General features: G+C 52.9%; 1 protein-coding gene across 2 annotated transcripts in view; it reads right to left on the bottom strand.

The window, feature by feature from the left end:
- PRICKLE2 (prickle planar cell polarity protein 2) overlaps window positions 1-12,195 on the bottom strand; it is a 107,438-nt gene extending 95,243 nt beyond the window's left edge. The window contains exons 1-2 of one of the 2 annotated variants that reach the window (XM_064519135.1): window positions 12,029-12,195; window positions 11,587-11,672 (exon numbers count right to left, since the gene is read on the bottom strand). In XM_064519135.1, coding sequence (XP_064375205.1) covers window positions 11,587-11,672; window positions 12,029-12,070 — 128 coding nt within the window. In that variant the 5' untranslated portion in view covers window positions 12,071-12,195. Of the gene's footprint in view, window positions 1-11,586; window positions 11,673-11,907; window positions 11,959-12,028 lie in introns of those variants that run through there. The other variant, XM_064519138.1, reaches the window with a different exon arrangement.
- Window positions 12,196-18,318: the final 6,123 nt, after the last annotated feature.

Raw genomic sequence — 18,318 nt, forward strand, 5'->3', positions numbered from 1 at the left:
CGGCCAGATCAGCTCCTCAGCTTGCACCGCTGCAGAGCTGCGAGCATCGTGCCGGTGCAACGGCCAGGGAAGGAGCAAGGACGGATGGGGTCGGCATCCCACAGCCGACACAACCGCAGCCCGGAAGACGGGCGCAACGCGGCCGCTGACAACCTCCTAGCCAAGAAATAGATTGGAGCAGCAGAGAGCAAATGTAATCCTGAATAATCCCTATGGCAGCCTAACCTCCTGACCTCGGCCGGCGCTGCTGTCTGGAGCCCGGCAGAGGAGCCGGGTTAGCTAGGAGCCCTGCCGTGCCGCGCGGGGCCGGCCACGCGCGCAGGGCTTCCAACGCGGGAACGCGGCAAACGCCGCACCACGGCCCACGGGAAGCTCATCTGGCCCTTTTCCGAAGTCCCACGACTCTTGTGTGCTTTGAGAAGTAAAGCAAGAGTTAAGAAATCCTTTTGCAGAACTTTCGCTGTAGAGCTGCCTCCAAAGGACACGGCCTAGGAGCCCGGAGCAGGCTGGGAGGGGGACGGGCGAGCAGACTGGGCTGGCATGACCGGACTGCAGAGTCCCGGGTTTCGGGAGACATCAGACAGAAGAAAAACCTGTGGGTAGGTTATATGGGAACCGTGATCAGACCTGACCCAGATGGAGCTGGACGGGGACCAACGCCCCAGGCCACGCAGAGCAGAGCCTCCCCTGGTCACCACGGTCCGGTCCGGCACGCTCCCTCTGCGGCAAGGGAAGCTCTCCCATAGCGCGCAGACAGCTGGGGAGCAGCCAAGACCACGAGACTCAGTGAGCTGCCTCACTGGTTGTGCCACCCTACGCGGAGGTGACAGGAGACGATTAGGAAACGCAAAGAGACTCCCCCAGCCCCGCCAGCACCCCTCGTCCGAGCGCTGGGCACGCGCTGGTGCTGCACACCTCGGCGCCTGTGCCGGGCTGTAAAGCAGCGCCTGAGAAAGGCAAGGGAAGAGCTGAAGCAACATGTGTTCATTTGCACTTCATGCTCCCGCAGAAGGAGTCGTCTTTTTTTAACCTGTCTTTGTGCAACACCTATTGCAAGGGGGTGCGGATCTGCAAGCGGGGCCCATCTGCTCTGCAAAGCTATGTTTGGGCTTACCGCATCCCAGTGCTGAAGAGGGCAAGGGAAGATAACGATCCCGCTAGTTATGCCTGCCTGGGTACGGTTACGCTATCCACGAACGAACGGCACCTCCATCCCTCCAGGCCAGACAGCGAGAGATCCCCCAGGCGCTCTCAGACAACGTCCCCTTTCTCGGTCAGTCCCTGAGCTATCTGCCGAACCGCACGGCCGCACTGGCATAACTGGTTTCCAGTTCGTTGCAATGACTCACTTGAAAAGTTTTCCATTTCCAGCATTTGTATCTGCTTCGCAGATCAGATTTCCTAGATGAGGCAGTACCCAGCAAAACAAGCCGCCTCTTATGCAGTCTGGTAAATGTGTCCAGAAGAAGCCAATGCAAATATTCCAGATTTCGATCTTTTGATGAAATCTTTTATTCAATATTTCTCCCCCCCACAAAAGTTGGTTTTTTGGTTTTTTGGTTTTTTTTTTTAATAACTTTTCATCTTGCTATTCTAAGTGATTCTTGTCCTAGATTCCCCATCTTGGTGGACAGCCAAGCATCACTGGCTGCGCCAGAGAGAACATAAAAGCATCTTTCTACGATGCTCTGAAAAGGAAGAACTGGATCCTGAGAGCCGGTTCACTTTCATGCCTTGGGTAACAAGAATCAAACGTGCTTTTCTGAGCTCACGCAAGGCAGAAGGTAGCTTTGAGGCTTTACAGCACCTAAAGAACTCTCTGAAAACAACTTTTTGCTACCCAGCTAGAGCACGCTAGAGAAGAGCGAGGGGCAGCCGCCACCGCCGGGCCCTGGCTGCGCGGAGGGTCCGCGAGAGCTGCCGGCCAGCCCCGGCGGGCACCAGCGCCTGCAGCCGCCGCCTCCTCCGAAAGCAAACAGCTAAAGGAAACGGGAACCACCCAAGACATACTGGGAAGGTTTCCTATGGTTACTGCTGCCATGGAAATATTTTTCATTGGCTTGATCTAAATAATATCTGGCTCCGCAGCTACAGCGTGCTCCTATCAAGCTTTGGGTTGCTTCCTAGAGGACACGCAGGAGAAGACATGTCCCCCTCCTCGGGCCAGGCCACCGCAGCAGCTAGCCGGCGGCACAGCAGGCACGAGCCCCTCACCCGGGACGGGACGCATGGCAGAAGGGCACGCGCCAGCCCGGGCACCGACCGAGCCATGGAGGCTCAAAGGCTTCAGCGGCCCCAAGCTACTCGGTGCAGCGGAGCGACCCGGCGCTCGGCCCCACTATTCATCTCACACCCAAGTTTTTTCCTTCCCCGGCTCCCCGGAGGCCCATGGCTTGGTTTCAAGGAGAGGAGGAGGAGGAGGAAAGAGAGTGGGGAGGGACAGAGTGGGGGGAAAAGACATCTTTTACTAATTGCTCGCAGCTGTGGCCCAGCGGCTCCCATTTCGGCTGCCAGGAGCTGCAGCCGGCGGGAAGCACGCTGGGGCGAGCGCTGCGCTCGTCTCGCCTCCGTCCTCGCCCCGGGGCACCGCGGGAGCGAGAAACCCTGCGCGGACGCAGAGGGACTCCCGGCCGTCTCCCCCTCCCTGCACAGGGATTTCCGTAATTGCATTTATATAGTTTCCTTATCGGCAAGAGCAGCCATTATGTCTTTTATCACCGCAGCAGCGGCATCTGCACAAGGGCAATGGATACGGCATGAAATACTTGCTGCGATGGCTGAGTGCAAAGTGCCTCCCTCCACAGCAAGAATAACCGCAGCACTTAGCACTTAAGGCATTAAGCTCTGGCAGCGGGGTGCTGCAGAGCACCGGAGCGGCGTGCACGGGAGCACCCCGAGTTTTACCCCCTTGCTCAGCCCCAGCCCGGCGGCTGGAGCAAACCTCTTTTCCCATCTTACAGGATGCTCAAGCTTCTCCAGCCCCCTCTGTCTTTAGGGACCTGCCCTGCTTTGCAGGACGTGGCCTACGCCTGGTCGCTGACACGACCTCAAACGGGGAAGGGCAGCAGCCGCCCTTCTTGTGAGCCTTACCCCCAAATTAGCTTTCCTCACATCAGACGGTTCTGCTAACGTTACAAATTCCTCGAACATTAGATAGTGACCACAGAGCAGCGAGATCCTGGATGCGCTGCGAAGAGTCACCAGCCTGGATTTCCTTCGGGATCGCTGGAAGATTATTCATAGGAGAAAAAGTAAATATCCAAACGAGCATCATGAATTACAAAGCCATCTGCCAAAGATCTCGGTGGATACTATCCGCTGCCGCGAGCTCGGCCGTACTGGCGGCGCGGACAACGGAGAGTGAATCACCGGATAACAATAACGGATTACCGGGTGGGGAGGGAGGGAATGCCTTTGAAAAGCAAAGGATCCCAGACTGACCTTCCAAAGGCAAACAGAAACGCAAGGAAAAGCAAGAAAAGAAACTAGCCAAAGAGCAGAAGGCAGCTACAGCGCAGAGCGCCCAAGCCGCGGGCAGCGCTCTGCAGGCGCCCGCCCTGCCCGAGACTCTCGGCGAATGAACTCCACATACGAAACTCGGCTTTCTCTCCAAATTGCTTGCCAAGTTTTCTTTTCAAGAAGCACCACGCTCCTGATCAGGGCCTGTTGCAAACCCTCCGTTGAAGGAGTCAGGGGCTCCTTCCCTGCAGAAAGGCCCATTAAACACGTCGTGCCGTGCCGCACACCCGTGCAGGACAACCACAGCAACACGCGGCACCTCCCGTGCTCTACACATTCAGATCACCGCCGGAGCATTGCTTCGCCCCCCGACAGCTAGTTACTGCTGGTCCCCTTCCCCACCAACGCGCGGGGCTGGGCGCTCCCTCCCACCCCACCATCCCGCCAGCGCAGCCGAGATCTGGCTCAGGGAACCAGCCTGGCTAAACAACAAAACGAAACATGCAGGAAAAAAAGACAGGAAAAAAAATACAGTAAAAGGAAGAGGAGACCAAGGGCAGGAACGATAGTGCAATTCCGCATGCCCCCGAATCGGTCGGACAGTTCACTGCCCATCCCATCCCTTCTCCCGGTTCCCGGCTGCTCCCGCCAGCTCAGCGGAGGCTCCAGGGAGCCGCTCTGACCCGTTACGCTGGGTCTGGGGGATGCAGGGAGAGCGCAGGACCTTCCTCAGCCCGCAGCAGCGAGCTGTGAAACCTGTTCACCACGTCCCACTAAATCACACCCTGCGTGGCACCCGAATTTGTGGCCGCAGCCTTCAGCGCTGACAGCTGTCTGCTTGAAGGAGAGCCTGGGTGCAAGCTAATCTATCCTGCTTCTTCGCTCTGCAGGTCTGTCCTGGGCAATGTCACCCCAAGGGGCTTCCCGAGCGAGGCACGCTTTGCTGGCGTAAATCAGCGTAGCTCCAAGCCGAGGATCCTAGCTAGGTACAAAAAAAACCTCTCTTTGCTGCGGTTCAGCCTTCAGGATGGCCAAGCACACATACCCTCACATGAAGCAGGTAACATTTCACTCCTCGCATACCGAGGACCAGCGGTAGTCGTTCCTTCCAAAAAACCTAATGCAAGAAGGTTTTTTTAAAAAATTGTTTAGTCTAGAAGTAAAGTATCAGGTAAAAATCGGAATTCAGTGTATTTTTGCATTCTGCCCCCTCAATCACCAATTTCACTCAAGAAACACAACAAACCTCAAAAACCAGACCAAAACCCACACTAGATTATTAGTGGTTTTTCACCCCATTCAAAAATCTAGAAGATGTGTTTAAAACACACGCAAAAAATGTATCTATACATATTTCCATTGGAGCGACTGGGGTTTTTGTTGTTGTTTTGGCTTTTCCATGCAATTCAGCTGACAGCGAGCGGGCCAGACGCTGCTGCACGCACTGGCAGGGCTCCACTGCGGAGCTACAACTCCATTTACACCAGCTGCAGACTAGGGCTGCTGTGTTCAAGTGAAATTTAATCAAGAAGCATCTCAGACTCCTTTGAGTTCTCGCAATACAATCCTGCGTAGCTTGTAAAGAAGTCGAGAACTTCAAACAGGCTCTCGGGGCTGGCCCGGAAACAAGCACATACCTCACCTGCTCTTTTGTACATCACATACCAAAAATTAAAAGAACTTTTTTAGGCCTTTTGCCAGGCACAACATTGCCGCCAATATTGTAATGCGCTGCTAAAATGGATATTGTGCCTCCCAGCCAACACAAACAGGATACCTTATCAGTTTGGGTTGTTTTAGGCATTGCTTCAACAGCAGGGCACGAAGATGTGAAAAGGGCAGGCCAAAAAAACGGGTCGGAGTCACTTCAACACAACGGTTAGCTCAACATTTATGAGAAGAAGGCTTGTCCCCCCAGTAGGAAGAAGCTGCAAAACCCACGTTCAGATCCCTGCTCCCAAATCTGTCAGACCTCCCGCCCCCATCACGAGGTTGCCCCCGGGCACGCTTCGGCGCAGGGAGCGGGCAGGAGCACGCAACCAGGGCTGCGGCCACCACCAGGTCCGGGACAAAGCTGTCACCTCCCAGGTGCCCACGAAGGACCCGGCTGCCCAAATCCCACCGCCTCTACTCAGCGACCTCAGTGGGGATGACACGCCTTCGAGGAGCCGGGCTCCTGCTCTGGTGCTCCCAGGTGACGAGGGATGAGCACGTCTCAGGGGATGCACCGCAGCGGTGATGCGGAGACGCCATGTGAGATGGAAGACTCAAAGAAAACTAAACCCCCATTTTCCAAATCCTTACGCAAGTGCTTAGTCTCACAGGCGTAAGTAAATAGGACAACTGAACTCATTTATGTCAAGTGTGGTGCCCCCTTCACCATCCTCCCAGACTGAGCTCCAGCACTCAGCCTAACGGCAGTGCCACCCATCCCAAATCGCTCCTGAAACAGGCTGAAGGACACCGACGCGGGCAAGGGGGCACCCGTCAGGGAACGGCCTCTCCCCTTCTGAACTGCTCACGACAAAACCCCTTCTGTGAACAGCTTTGAGACCAGCTGGCAATAACACTACCGTGGGTTTTTTACCATGCCCTCCCGATGGAGACGGATGTCATCCCGACGGAGGGGACAACAGCCCCCTCGGGGGCCAGAGGACACCCGCCAGCACCGCAGAGATGCATGAGCCCTCCATGAGGACGGTCACCACAGGTCACCCATCCACAGCCCCACAGGCCTGGGCCACGTCCCAGCTGGCACTTACCGCCGGGACCGGCTTCGAGGGACCACGCAGGGGTTGCGATACCGCACCGCTTCCCTGCTGGCTGGGCTCAGCCTATTTCAGCAGGTCCCCCGTTGCAAAGTGAAAAGCTTGATTAAAAATCACAGATCCCTACGTTGTTTGCCTTGGAAGCAATACGAACATAAACCCGTGCGAGATAAGGTATTGCTATTCTCACCTCTCCAAAGCCTTTCAAATAAACATGCAAGGAAGTGGAGAATATCTGAATCCTAAAGGAGAGAGAGGCACAAAGCATGTTATTCATGAAAGGAAAAAAACTGGGAGCGTGTGTGTGAAAGATACATAACCTACCAAAAATGCTGAAAACATATGGAAGCAATAATCTGTACTTTTTTTTTTTTGAAAGTAGAAACAAATGCTTCAGAATTCAACGTTACTCATTCACGTGCTACATTAAAAAATATTGTTCCTGCTCTTCGGATGAGGTACTAGTAATCAAACTGAAGACAAAAGTTTGCCCTGCGATGTGTATGTATGCCAGCTAGGAAGGACCAGCTCCAGATGAATGTAGATTCAGGACAAACAAATACTGGATGTCTCATTGTACTGTCAGCCCTGTTTGCAGGTCTCCAGATAAAACCAGATAAGGTCCAGAGGCCTGGGAACTGTACAAACTTGCAGTGTAAAGAAAAGAAAAATCCACTACCACTAGCAAAACCCAGTCTAAGCCAGCAAGAAAGAGCCTTGAGAGGCAAAACATCCTACCCGCCACCATCCAGGAACTTAAAACATCTCCTAACCTCTGATCTGCCACCTTATCTACTGGGTCACCATCCTACTGCATACATCTCTTTTGCCTGGTCCATCAGCTTAGCCTGGCCCATAAGGTCAAAGGAAGGCTTTCACCTCAATACGTTTTGTGGTGAATCAATCACGAGCCTCTGGACGGAGTCGACGTCATGTGGGATTTCCAGCTGGTCTCTCCTCAAAAACTGAAGTTTGTCACTGCAAACGCTCCAAGATCAGACAAGGACCCATCTAATTAGACTTCTGTGGGACTTGGCCACAGTAGGTTACAGAGACACTGGTTTTGAAGCAAATGAATGCTTGTAACAGCTCTATGCACCAAAACTTCACTTAAATATTACTGAATACTGGGTCAAGAATCAAGTAAAAGTTGCCTTGAAAGGTAAGGGCCAAACACTACTTGCTATACAAACATACACCAGTGATACTGAGACCGTGATGTGAGGCACGAAGAGAAGCAGCTCTCTTCCTCATCATAATGTGATTTCAGGGGACAAAGAAGATTACAGAGCATATACAAGAGGAATGAGACTCCAAAGAAAGATGTAGATGCAATCTCACATTGCAACTAAAACCTTGGTAAGATAGTCTTTGCTTTTATGCCATGCTTATTACTGTCATCTGAATGCTTCTGCAAACAAGAAGAATAACTATGGCAACAAAGACTTCTCCCAAGGTTTTAGACACTATTTTAAGTATTATTTTAGCTGCCTCTCCTCACCACAGCATCTGAACGCCTTCCCTCCAAGATCAGCAGTGCCACTACCATCTCTGCAGACCTCTCAGACCACGGTGCTTCTCCCCTTTTCAGATCAGAACACTGCTGAAATTCGGTTTTGAGACTCAGGTTTCTTGCCTTTGTGTTAAAGCTAAAACACTTCGTGTTAAGCTGAAATACTGGCATTTTTGGAGGAAAAGAAGATAGAAGCCAGGGAATAACAGCATTTCTTGAAATTTTTAGAGCATCTCCTCGTGCAAGGCTTTTTTAAAGACAGCATACACTAAAACAAAACATGCCCATGTATGCTAAACACATGTCAATCTTCTAACGTGAAGAATGCAACAGCAGTATATTTTAAATACAGCACTCGGTCTGTTATTTTACTTCACCCAGGGTAAATGAGAAATAAGGTCTTCGCAGAAGTCTTAAAGGCAGCAAAAGCAACCTGCTCCATTCTCCAAACTGGTAGCTATTTGTCACCTTTAAGGTTTGCATATTCAAACTAATTACATTAGGAATAGGCTATAAATCCCCTTCCCTTTTCTCTCCCCAGACCACCTCTCTTGCAGGCTTTTCTCTGCAAGACATTATGCAAAAGACACTCCTAATGGCTATTCATTCACCAAACTCCAATGACAGCTTTATTTAATGCCAAAGCTTGTTAACAAGCTGAATGGCACACGGTTTAATGTAATGCAGATCTGATTAGAAAACAGCAACCAGACTCCTAAGGAGTTGGAGATTTTTACTGAATTTGATTTCACTTTTTCCACACAAAGCCACCTTTCAAGTACCAACCTATATTAATGGGGATTTTGTTATTTATAGCCAATTTCCATCCTCAAAACCACAGCCCACACAGATGAGCTTTTCAGTCCTTTACATACTTTACTGACAGGCTACCATAAAATAAAGCAATGCAATTAGAGGAAGGAGTCATTTTGCTGTTCAGGCAATGAAAAAAATCAGAGGTTGTGCTAGTTACCAGTTTGATAGCCGTGTCTTCGCAGAACGGCACTGCAGACTTCGTGCCCAGCAATGACAAATTCAGTCGTCATTCTTTTCAGGCAAACTGCTGACTTTCTAGCCTAAACCATTCAGGACTTGTTCTCGGCCAAATGATTTAAAACTGAATTCCTGCCTTACAGCAAAAGGGAGAGATTTAGGGTACACAAACTTCTGCCACCTCCAAGCGGGTGCGATGCTCGCATGGGGGCTCCGGTACGAATGTGTCTGTAACATACAGTGCTTTTAATTCCTTGCTTCCACTGAAATAATACTAAATATGCAAGCACATTAACAAGAAAATTCACTGACTACCTTGAATTTGAGATTATAATTTAAGAGTAAGATTAGGAAGATTCAGAAGCATATTCTAAAATCAGGGATATTTCTGAATTACTTTGGAATCCTTTTTCATTTTCTTTTTTTCACATCGCCTACAGGAGAGAGAGTGGTTTTATTCTGAAAAGAAAACAGTTCTGTAGGATATAATTTTTTTCTGAGTGATTTCCTTGGCCCAGAAAGTATGTATATGCTTCGAAGAATAATAAATTCAACCAACAAAGCCTCCCATCTGAGAAAGGTGGCTTTTAAGAGAACTTAAGGGCACGGATATCTTTGGCATTTGACAAAGCAATTTGCCTGCTTGATGAAATGGCCATACAGATCATGCCTAAAAATCACAGGTAACCAGGTAATACGCAGTCCTGCATAATCACACATACGACAACACTTGCATCAACAACAGGGATGAACTCCGGCTGCAGTGCCTGCAAGCTTATAAATTCTTTTCCTTCTCCCTGAAAGTCACCAATTCCCACCTTTGAAGGAAAGAAAAAAAAAAAAATCAAATTTACATTTATCAGCAAAAACTCTACTGTTAAAGGATTACAAGAAGGCTTATGAATCCCTAGGGGTTAACTGATCTGCGTTTGTATCCTTAATCGGTACATCTCCTTGCAAACCACTGTTTTCTTCTGCTTTCAGCCTGCACGTTACAACCTCCGCGAACACCCCCGGCAGGAGCCAGGCACACCACCCGCCGCACGCAGAGGGGACAGTGTCCCGAGGAGGTTCGTGACCTACAAAAATAACTACTATTAATACTTTGCCCGCTCACACGTCCTGGGCATTAATAGACCACTCACTAGTGAAAAATGAATGTACTTCCTCCCTATTGCGTTTTGCTCAAGGAGGCAAATAGATTGCCTTTATTTGTTTTAATTGCCTAATTACTCTTGTATCAAGGCAATTAAGTGTGAATGCGTGTGCAGGAAGGCTCTGGGCTTGTCCAGCTCCCTGCACAAGGTAACGCAGCTGAAGCGTAGTTCAGCTCAGCAGCATGGAGAGCCACAGCAGCGCCGGCCATCCGGGGACGGACCTGACCCTCACCGGGGATGGACCTGACCCTCGCCACATCCTAACCCTAACGGGGTCCTTGACGTGCCGTGGGCAGAGCTCACCCCTTCCCTCCCGAGGAAGGGCAGCGGTAAGAGGCTATCGGATCGCTCTGGTTTTAGCCAAAATCTTGGCCCGTGTCGGGGGATCGTGGGAGACATCCGGGCAGGCTGCACGCTCCTGCTCCGGCGTCTCCCGCACGCGGCCTTGGCGGGACCCGGCGTGAGACTCCCCACCCCGAATGGAGCCGCGACACCTCCTCGACCTTGACCCCCCAAACAGCCGAGCACTGCTTTTACAGGGGCGTCAGAAAGCAGCCGGAGGACTAGCACTCAGGCAGGCAGCATCACACCTCGCTCGCTCCTTCGAGAGCTGCCGGGTAGTTGCACACTTGGACACAGCGAGGAGCAAACCGCAGCATCGCACGGCGCCTTGGACCGGAGACAGAACAGCTTTGACAACCACCCCTTTTCTCCATAGCCCATACTTAAAAGTTCTCCTTGGTGCTCTTAAGCATTGTAACAGCCCTCTGCGACAACACCTGCTGCCCCAAACTCCAGCGGCGAGGAAAGCTAGGACATGCAAAGGCATCCGATAAGCCCTGAAGACACTCGGGGTGACCTTATAAATCTATTAACACAAACACGTGGCAGATCCAGAACATCGAGGCAGCGTCGGGAGACCACAGCTCCCACTGGAGACGAGCGCACAGGGGAGACGCGGCCGGGAAGAGCCGGCACCTCCACCTCCTGAAGGCACGAGGTGGGACACCGCGACACGGGGCGCTCGGAGGTGCCACCAGCACCTGCGGAGGACGAGGCTGGAGGACCCCAGCGAGACCTGCCCGCTCCCCGAACCGGGATGCGAACGGCATCAGGAAGGGAGATTTGCAAGGCTGAACCGTGCCTCGAGGTTCAACGGGAGTCAGCCAGCCCGGCGCCCCCCTCCTCGCTCAGAGCCCGCGTTTTAATCCGCCGAGACGCGGCTCTGAAGTAGGGCAGGAGCCGAGCGGCGCGCGGCAGATGCCGAAGAAGAGGGCGCAGCCTACGAAATAAGGTCAAAAGGCCACCAAGGCCTCCCTGGCCTGCTAAACCGGGCGCATCAGCTTCTGGAGCCCACAGCTCAGAAGATTTAACATCACTAAGTCCCAAATCGCCCACGAGCAGGAACTCGTTTCTAGACAGGACGAGTCGGGGAGGGGGAAGGGGCTGTCCCGGCCCGAGGCCAGGGCTTGTGGTGCGAGGCACCGGCAGGATTGGTTTTATGAAAATACACGCCAAAAATAGCTGGAAACGCATGCCATCCCCGCACGCGCGCCCTGCCAGGGGGTTCCCTATCCCTTTAGGCAGCTAATGCACAGACGAGGGTAGTGGAGCGGGGCGACCTGTTGCAGGGCTGCAGCGGGGGTCTCGCAGGGGGTCGGGGTCCGTGGGGCGGGTGCCGTGGGGCAGGCCTTACCTCCACTTGTGCAGGGCGAAGCCGGGACACTGGTCGCCGCAGGTGGTGCAGGGCTGGCCCCGCTCCGGCTCCCCCGGCGCCGCCAGCTGCAACAGAGCGGAGGGGTCACCCGGGGGGGGGGGGGAGAGCACCCACACCGGGGGGCAGCGGGAGCACCCACGCGGGAGGGGGGGCACACCCGTGGGAGCAGCACGCCCGGGGGGGGGGGCACACCCGTGGGAGAAGGGGCACAGGGGGCAGCGTGCCCGGGGCAGGGGAGCGCCCGCGCCGCGACGGGGGGGACGAGCGCCGGGGCACCCGGGGGCGGAGAGCGGCGCTCACCTGGGGCTGGGACCGCGCAGCCCGCGCCGGGGCGGAGCGGGGAGGGGAGGAAGGAGGGGGGGGAGGAGGAGGAGGAGGAGGAGAGGGCGGGCGGCCGGGACCCCCCGCGCCCCGCACTCACCCCGCGGCCCGAGAGCCGCTTGCGAGAGCCGCGGCCGAACATGGCAGCGCCGCGCCCGGGGCCGCCGCGGAGCCGAGCGCAGCGCAGCGCAGCCGAGCGCAGCGGAGTGCGCGGCGGCGCGGCCCGCACCGCCCCGGCCCGCCCCCGCGGCCGCCCCTTCCCCTCCCCGCCCCCCGGCCCGCCAGGCGCCGCCCTGGGAGAGCCCGCCGCGCCCGCGCCGCTCCCCCCTCCCGCCGCGGCTCGGCCGGCTCGGCGCTGCGCCACGCTGCCATCATTCCGCTTCAGAGTTAACCGCCCTCACCGCGCCGCTCCCGTTGCTGGCGGGGTCCCGGGACGTCGCCAAGCTCGGGAAACACGGTGCCCGGCCGCTTGTGCCTGGCAGTGAGGCGCGACCGTAATGCTCTGGAGCGAGAGTTTTCAGGAAAAACCTGAAATTTCAAAGAGCAGAGGTGGGATTCTGCAGCCGCGAAGCCCACAGAGCTAAAGGGGCAAACGCTGAAGTTGCAGCTCTGGCCACACCATTCAGCATTGCAGTCTGCACAGCGTGGGGGGGCTTTTAGTGGCTAAGAGAAAGGCAGTGAGCAAACAGCTTGGATCCCCACTGAGCTTCTGTTCACTGCTCACTGAGCATCGATTTATTGCACAATTATTAGCAAAGCACAAGAGAAATCCGGTCAGGTGAAATGCGTTTGCAGCACGAGCTCCTGGGCTGGGACACAAAACACCTGTGTTTTGCAGGGGCCAGAGCCCCAGGAGCTCGTGGGGTGGCCTGGGCATTAGCCGGTTTCTGCTGTGCCTGCAGCAGGAGCCCCACGGCCACCCACCAGCCCGTGCCCGCAGGGGACTGCTGTCGAACCGCACATCTGGCACAAAGCAGAACAAAACAACAGGCAGGGGGGCAGCAAGGGGCAAGCGGGCTTCGTGGAGCAGAGGGGTCCCCAGAAACGCTCGCAGGGAGGAGAAATCAAGGCGCTCGCTGGTGGCAGAGGTGGGATGGCTTCACCATTAGCATTTCACAGGCTCGCCCCGGCGGTTCTGCTTGTTCGCACGTCCTGTCATCTCCGTCCCCTCCTTCCCTTCCGCTTTGTTCCTTCGCCTTTCTGCCTCGCAGCTGGTTAAAACTGTAATGCTTTGATAATTTTTTCATTTAATCAGTTCTCCTTTTTGTCGGTTTTTCACTTGTATCTTTTCTTCCTGGGAGGCTGGAAGGAGGCTGGGAGCTGCGTGGTTGCCTTCTGCTGTGTTCTGGGCAAAAGTTTCAGGGCGACTTTCACTTTTTCCTCCCATAAATGTTGGGCTTCCCTTAAAAAAAAAAAAAAAAAAAAAAGACAGGGATTTTTTCTTTTCCACAGGATTTCTCAGCAAGCTTCATGTAGCCCTGGCATCCCTCCCCTTCTCCTTTCCTGGGGCTGCCTTAGCCTATTGACAGCCCTGTGAAACCTTCCAGCTCCCCCTTATTGCTCCCATTACCAAGTTTTCTCTTCCTCCTTTTCCTTCTTGCTCTCCTTCTCATCCCTGCTCGTACAGTGGTGCATACATACATTTATAAACTCTGAGGTGGAGGCCATCCTTTCAAATAAACGTACATCTTGTCACACAGTGGGCACCTGATTATGGGCTGGGCTTCAAGCTCATACTAAAATGTCCCAACACATGTGTTATATCTAATATATGATACGGTAATATCAGGGGTGCTGAGTTGCCATCATCTCTATTGAAGGTCAACAGGCTTTCAGGGAACAAGCAACTTGCAGGAGAGGGCCTCAGACTTGCCAGCACTTTGGGTGTCTTGCATAAGGTTCAGAATATTTAAAACTCCAATTAAACCTGCCAAAATAAAAGCATTATTGGATATAGGACTTAGAACAAGATTCAGTGTGCTGTGGGAAATGCTTTAAAGGTGACCTGCAAATCCTTTTTAATTGCTTTTGCTGTTGCAAGTAGTGCTGTGCGCCCTCAATAACGCGGCTAGCGAGGACATCTGCTATAAGTTTAAAACAGAAAAAGTAAGTCAGAGCTGGTGGGTAAATTCCTTCGAGGTGTGGCTGCGCTGAATCATGGCACCAGGCTTTGGATGAAGGCGCAGGTCCTAAATCAGTTTTTAAAGAAAGGCAGGTAGGACTCCGGTCCTCCAGCCCAAGCTGTCCCTGGGCCCACCAAACTTGCCTGCTGTCCCGTGGCTGCAAGCCATCGCTCTTCCCTGCCACGGGCTTCGCTGCTGCTGAAGGCACCAGGCTTCACATGGAAAACAACTTGGAGCAAGGGAAGGGGTTTGTGGGGTCCAAAGTCAGCTGGGCTCCTTGAACCCAGGGCCAGCCTGTGACCACCCCAGCTGGCATCAGTGCTGAGGACAGCGGAGATCCCCCTGGTCCACAGGGGCATCCATGGGACCCATTCGCACTCGATGCCTCTCGCCTGCTAGTCTCCCAAGAGCAACCCCTCAATCGCAGCAGCCCCGTTCCCACCAGTGTGCATCCTGCGCTGGCCAGAGGGAGACCACGTCCTTCCAAGGTCCCTGGCCGTCAGGATGGCTTGATCCATGTTTTTGAGATGCTCAAATACCGCATTGCGAGAGCCACAGAAGGAGAGAGCCAGGCAGCACGTCGTCCCTGGGATGTACACGGGAGACATTATCTCGCTGGCCTTAACACTCCTCTCCTTCCGCCCCCGGAAAAGCTGCCAGGAGTAAAGAGCTCCCAGGAAATCAGCTCCCACGCGGTGGCTCTCACCATGTTCAAGGGGGGGTGATGCACGTGTCCTGGCATCGCTGGAAGGCAGGGGACGGACAAACACCTCCAGGTCTACCTGTGCTGCCACAAAAGGCACTTTCAGAAGGGTTTTGTCAAAACTAAGTGAATTCTCCTCTTCACAGGAGAAGGACTCAGCTTGGGGTGGGAGGATGTCAGATACCACTGACAAATAGGCTCAGGGAAAAAAGAAAAAGAGCTGTACATAATATATGCCAGACAGTTTCTGACAAATTGTTGTTTCTGCTGTCACTGAAGTTGTTCCATACATCATCTTCCCCCCCGTTTTTGTTTCAACCAAGTCTGCCTAGCAATGAGACATCATACAGCCCTTCTCGTCCCTAAACCTGTTCCCCTCTTTCCTCCGCTCCCGCACAGTGAGAAGGTCTCTTTTCTCTCTTTTGAAGTTATGGATTGCCAAGGAGAAGAGGACAGGAACATTCTTTTTCCCCTGCCCCTGTTGTACCTGGTATTACAGAAATGTGCATTTATGGCACACAAAGGCACTGGGCAGCAGTACCACGAACATGCAGTGCCTGGAGCAAGCCAAAAGCAGCTCCCACTTGGCCACTGCACCCCTTCGTTTCTCCCCTGCACCGTGTCGAGGTGAATTTGGCCTCTACAGAGCACTCGGTGCCCTCGCGGTTCCTCCTGCCAGCACCCTGCTCAGGGGCATTACAGCTCGTGCGACTCCTATTACCTTCAGGGTGGAGGATGCCACAAACTTGACTGCTGTTAGACAGTAACTATCCAAAATTCTTTTCAGTAACAAAAAGAGGGCTTAAAAATGGCTCTAAATGCCACAGCTGCTGCAGGAGTGTGCTATGGACCTGGCATCCCCTTTACTGCCCAGACCAAAGCCCCTCCTTCCCAGGGGAGTGTGCCCTTGCCAGGGTCTTCTGGAAGGGAGACAATTCAGTGTTTCCACTCATTCTGGCTGCAAGACTTTACAATTACTGCTGGCAGAAAAGATTATGCATAAACCCTAGTTTAAGGTAGGATATGGAGCTTCAATCTGTGCCGTGCACAACAGGAACCCAGGCCTGGATGATTCATGCTATGTTACTTTTTTATTTTTTTTTTGCACTGCGTAGGTTTTTCCTCGAGCATATTCCATCAGACTCATACTGGTCAAATTTACTTGGAGCATTTATTACACTGTTAATCTGCAATACACACACTTCAGATGTCAGAAACCACAGCAAACTGGGCTTAGCAACTTACCAAGATCCTGCTGTATTGCATCATTTCTGCAGACTGCCATACGTTTGCAGGGGGCTGTTTATCCCACCCATCTGACTAAAATACAAGCAGGTTTTTTGTTATATTTGTCAGTTATGGGGTATTTTGATTAAACCAGCAATGAATAATTTTACATTATTTCTTTCATCAATACAGTAATTTGTAAATATGACACGAATATTTTGTCCTCCCACCCAGGAATGCAAGTGGCCATTGTGTACTCACCGAGGTATCTCCAAATAACCCCTCTCCTTTTAACCTTAGCAGTTTACTGTGTTAGTTGCTAGGTAACCAAGTAAGATTTATAGTCATCTATTGTTAATTTTGAAGGCAGTCTTCAGTTTGCCCATAAATAGCATTTGGGAGTTGGACTTCACACCTGTAGAACTTAGAGACCAGTTCGACTGTGCTGAGACAGACACCTGCTACGAAGTTAAGAGCCGAGTGAAAACATAAAACTGAAAAGGAAAAGAAAAAGTCACCCTATCCCGGTAAAGTTGGGGCCATTGGACGGTTCGCAGCTGATCCCATGCTGTGCGGATGTTAAATCAATCTTCAATGCCCTCTGGTGCCAGCGCTGCGAAGTTGCTTGGAGGCAGAGCAGGAGAAGTATGGCTCCATCCCGCTTGCGGCTCTGCTCCCCTGCCTCCGGCTCCTGGCTCCGTGTCCCTCTGCCCTTGGAGGCCCTTGCTCACCACCAGCAGCGTCACAGCTCTTCCCAGAACCGGGTTTCTTCACTGTCAGGATCAAGATCCCTCAGGCATAGCCCTGTCCCGCCTCTCCCTTTGGGCAGAGATGGGTGGTAGATTATACCGGTTCATACGTTTCCTTAATTCTTCGCAATTTGAGGCCAAACAAAGCAATGAAGCGAGTCTTTGCGCTATAGCAACAAGTGACTTCCTAGTACTCCCCTCCCTCCCACGAGGTCTCCTGCGATCCTGCAGCATTATTTGCTTTACACTGTAAAGCCACACTTCTTCCATGCTTCCAGGACTATTCCAGAAGAACAGGGAGAGAGAAAAAGAAGTTTTACATAAATATCTATTTGGGGTACCTTGCTGAGCAGTGTTAGCAGTGAAGGCAGGAGGAACTAGGGTCAGCCGCGGGAGCGAAGCCATTCTGCCCTTCACCTGGGGCAGCACTGGGAGCACCACACCTTTTATGTGGTGCCTCAGAGGGATCATTTGCCATCCCACAGGGGGAAAGGCCCTTTGCTCTTTAAGCCGCTTACTTGTCTTTTTTTTTTTTTTTTAATTGGGGAAAGGAAAACAGTCTTTTTCTTCCCATTTTGCACGACTGAAACCTGCTGATGAATCACAAATAGAGATGCCCAGGAAGAGCAGACAGCCAGCAGTCATGGAGGGGAGGTAGCAGTCAAATCAGGCAAAAGTTAAATACCTGATCTAAGGGAAAACTCTCAGAAAACCATGCCTGTGGTCCCTGAAGTGCCAGGAACAGCTACACTTCTGGGCATGAGTTTTGCCAGTCTGTTTGTGCAGTTTTCCCCCAGCTGGAGATACCAGATCTTTGGCCAAGGCAAATAGCCAAGGACCTACCTCCTGTCTACAGCTTGTGATACTCCCAAATTAAATGTTCTGGTACATTTAGGCTCTTGAAAGGCATTGATCAAATTAGAAAAAACAACTAGCCAAGCCCAAATGCATGCCATACCTTAAAAGCTTCACATACCATTTGCACAACATGGAGGAAAGCTGATGAAGAAGAGGAAATTTTCAGCTAATCCAGGGCACCTGACAAAGTCAGCCTCTGCCCACACGGGCGTGCGGCTCTCGGCAGGAGTTTCGGGTGAGCTATGCAGGAGCACAAAACGCACCCACACCCTCTTCCACACAGAGGAGTACCAACCTGCATGAGTCGATGAGAGCTGCTGGAAGTGCTTTGAGATGCTCCAAAGAGCTTTAGGCAAGTCCATCCACAGAGCTGAGGAACATCTCCAAGAAACATGTCCAAAGCAAAGCATGTGCTGGCACAACCGCCTCTCCACTCACCCCACCTGGATGGGGAAGGACAGCTCAACCGTGACACGCATAGAGCCAACTGCTGCAACCCTCTCAGCCAAGGTTTCCTTGGATCCTCTTGGCCACTGATTTGGTTGCACTGGCCCCTGAGATCTGGGGAAATCTGGCATATGGAGCAATCCAGGGTGAAAGCAGCAGTCAGTGAGGGATGAAGTTAGAGCACAGCAGAGCCCTTCAGCAGCCGAGCCCCAGCACAGACACCAACCACTTGCACTCCACCATTGCTGAGGGCCTCTCGGGGAGCAGCAGGCGAGAAGAAAGG

This window comes from Dromaius novaehollandiae, chromosome 12 (assembly GCF_036370855.1).
Source record: "Dromaius novaehollandiae isolate bDroNov1 chromosome 12, bDroNov1.hap1, whole genome shotgun sequence".
In the NCBI taxonomy this organism is placed as follows: Eukaryota; Metazoa; Chordata; class Aves; order Casuariiformes; family Dromaiidae; genus Dromaius; species Dromaius novaehollandiae.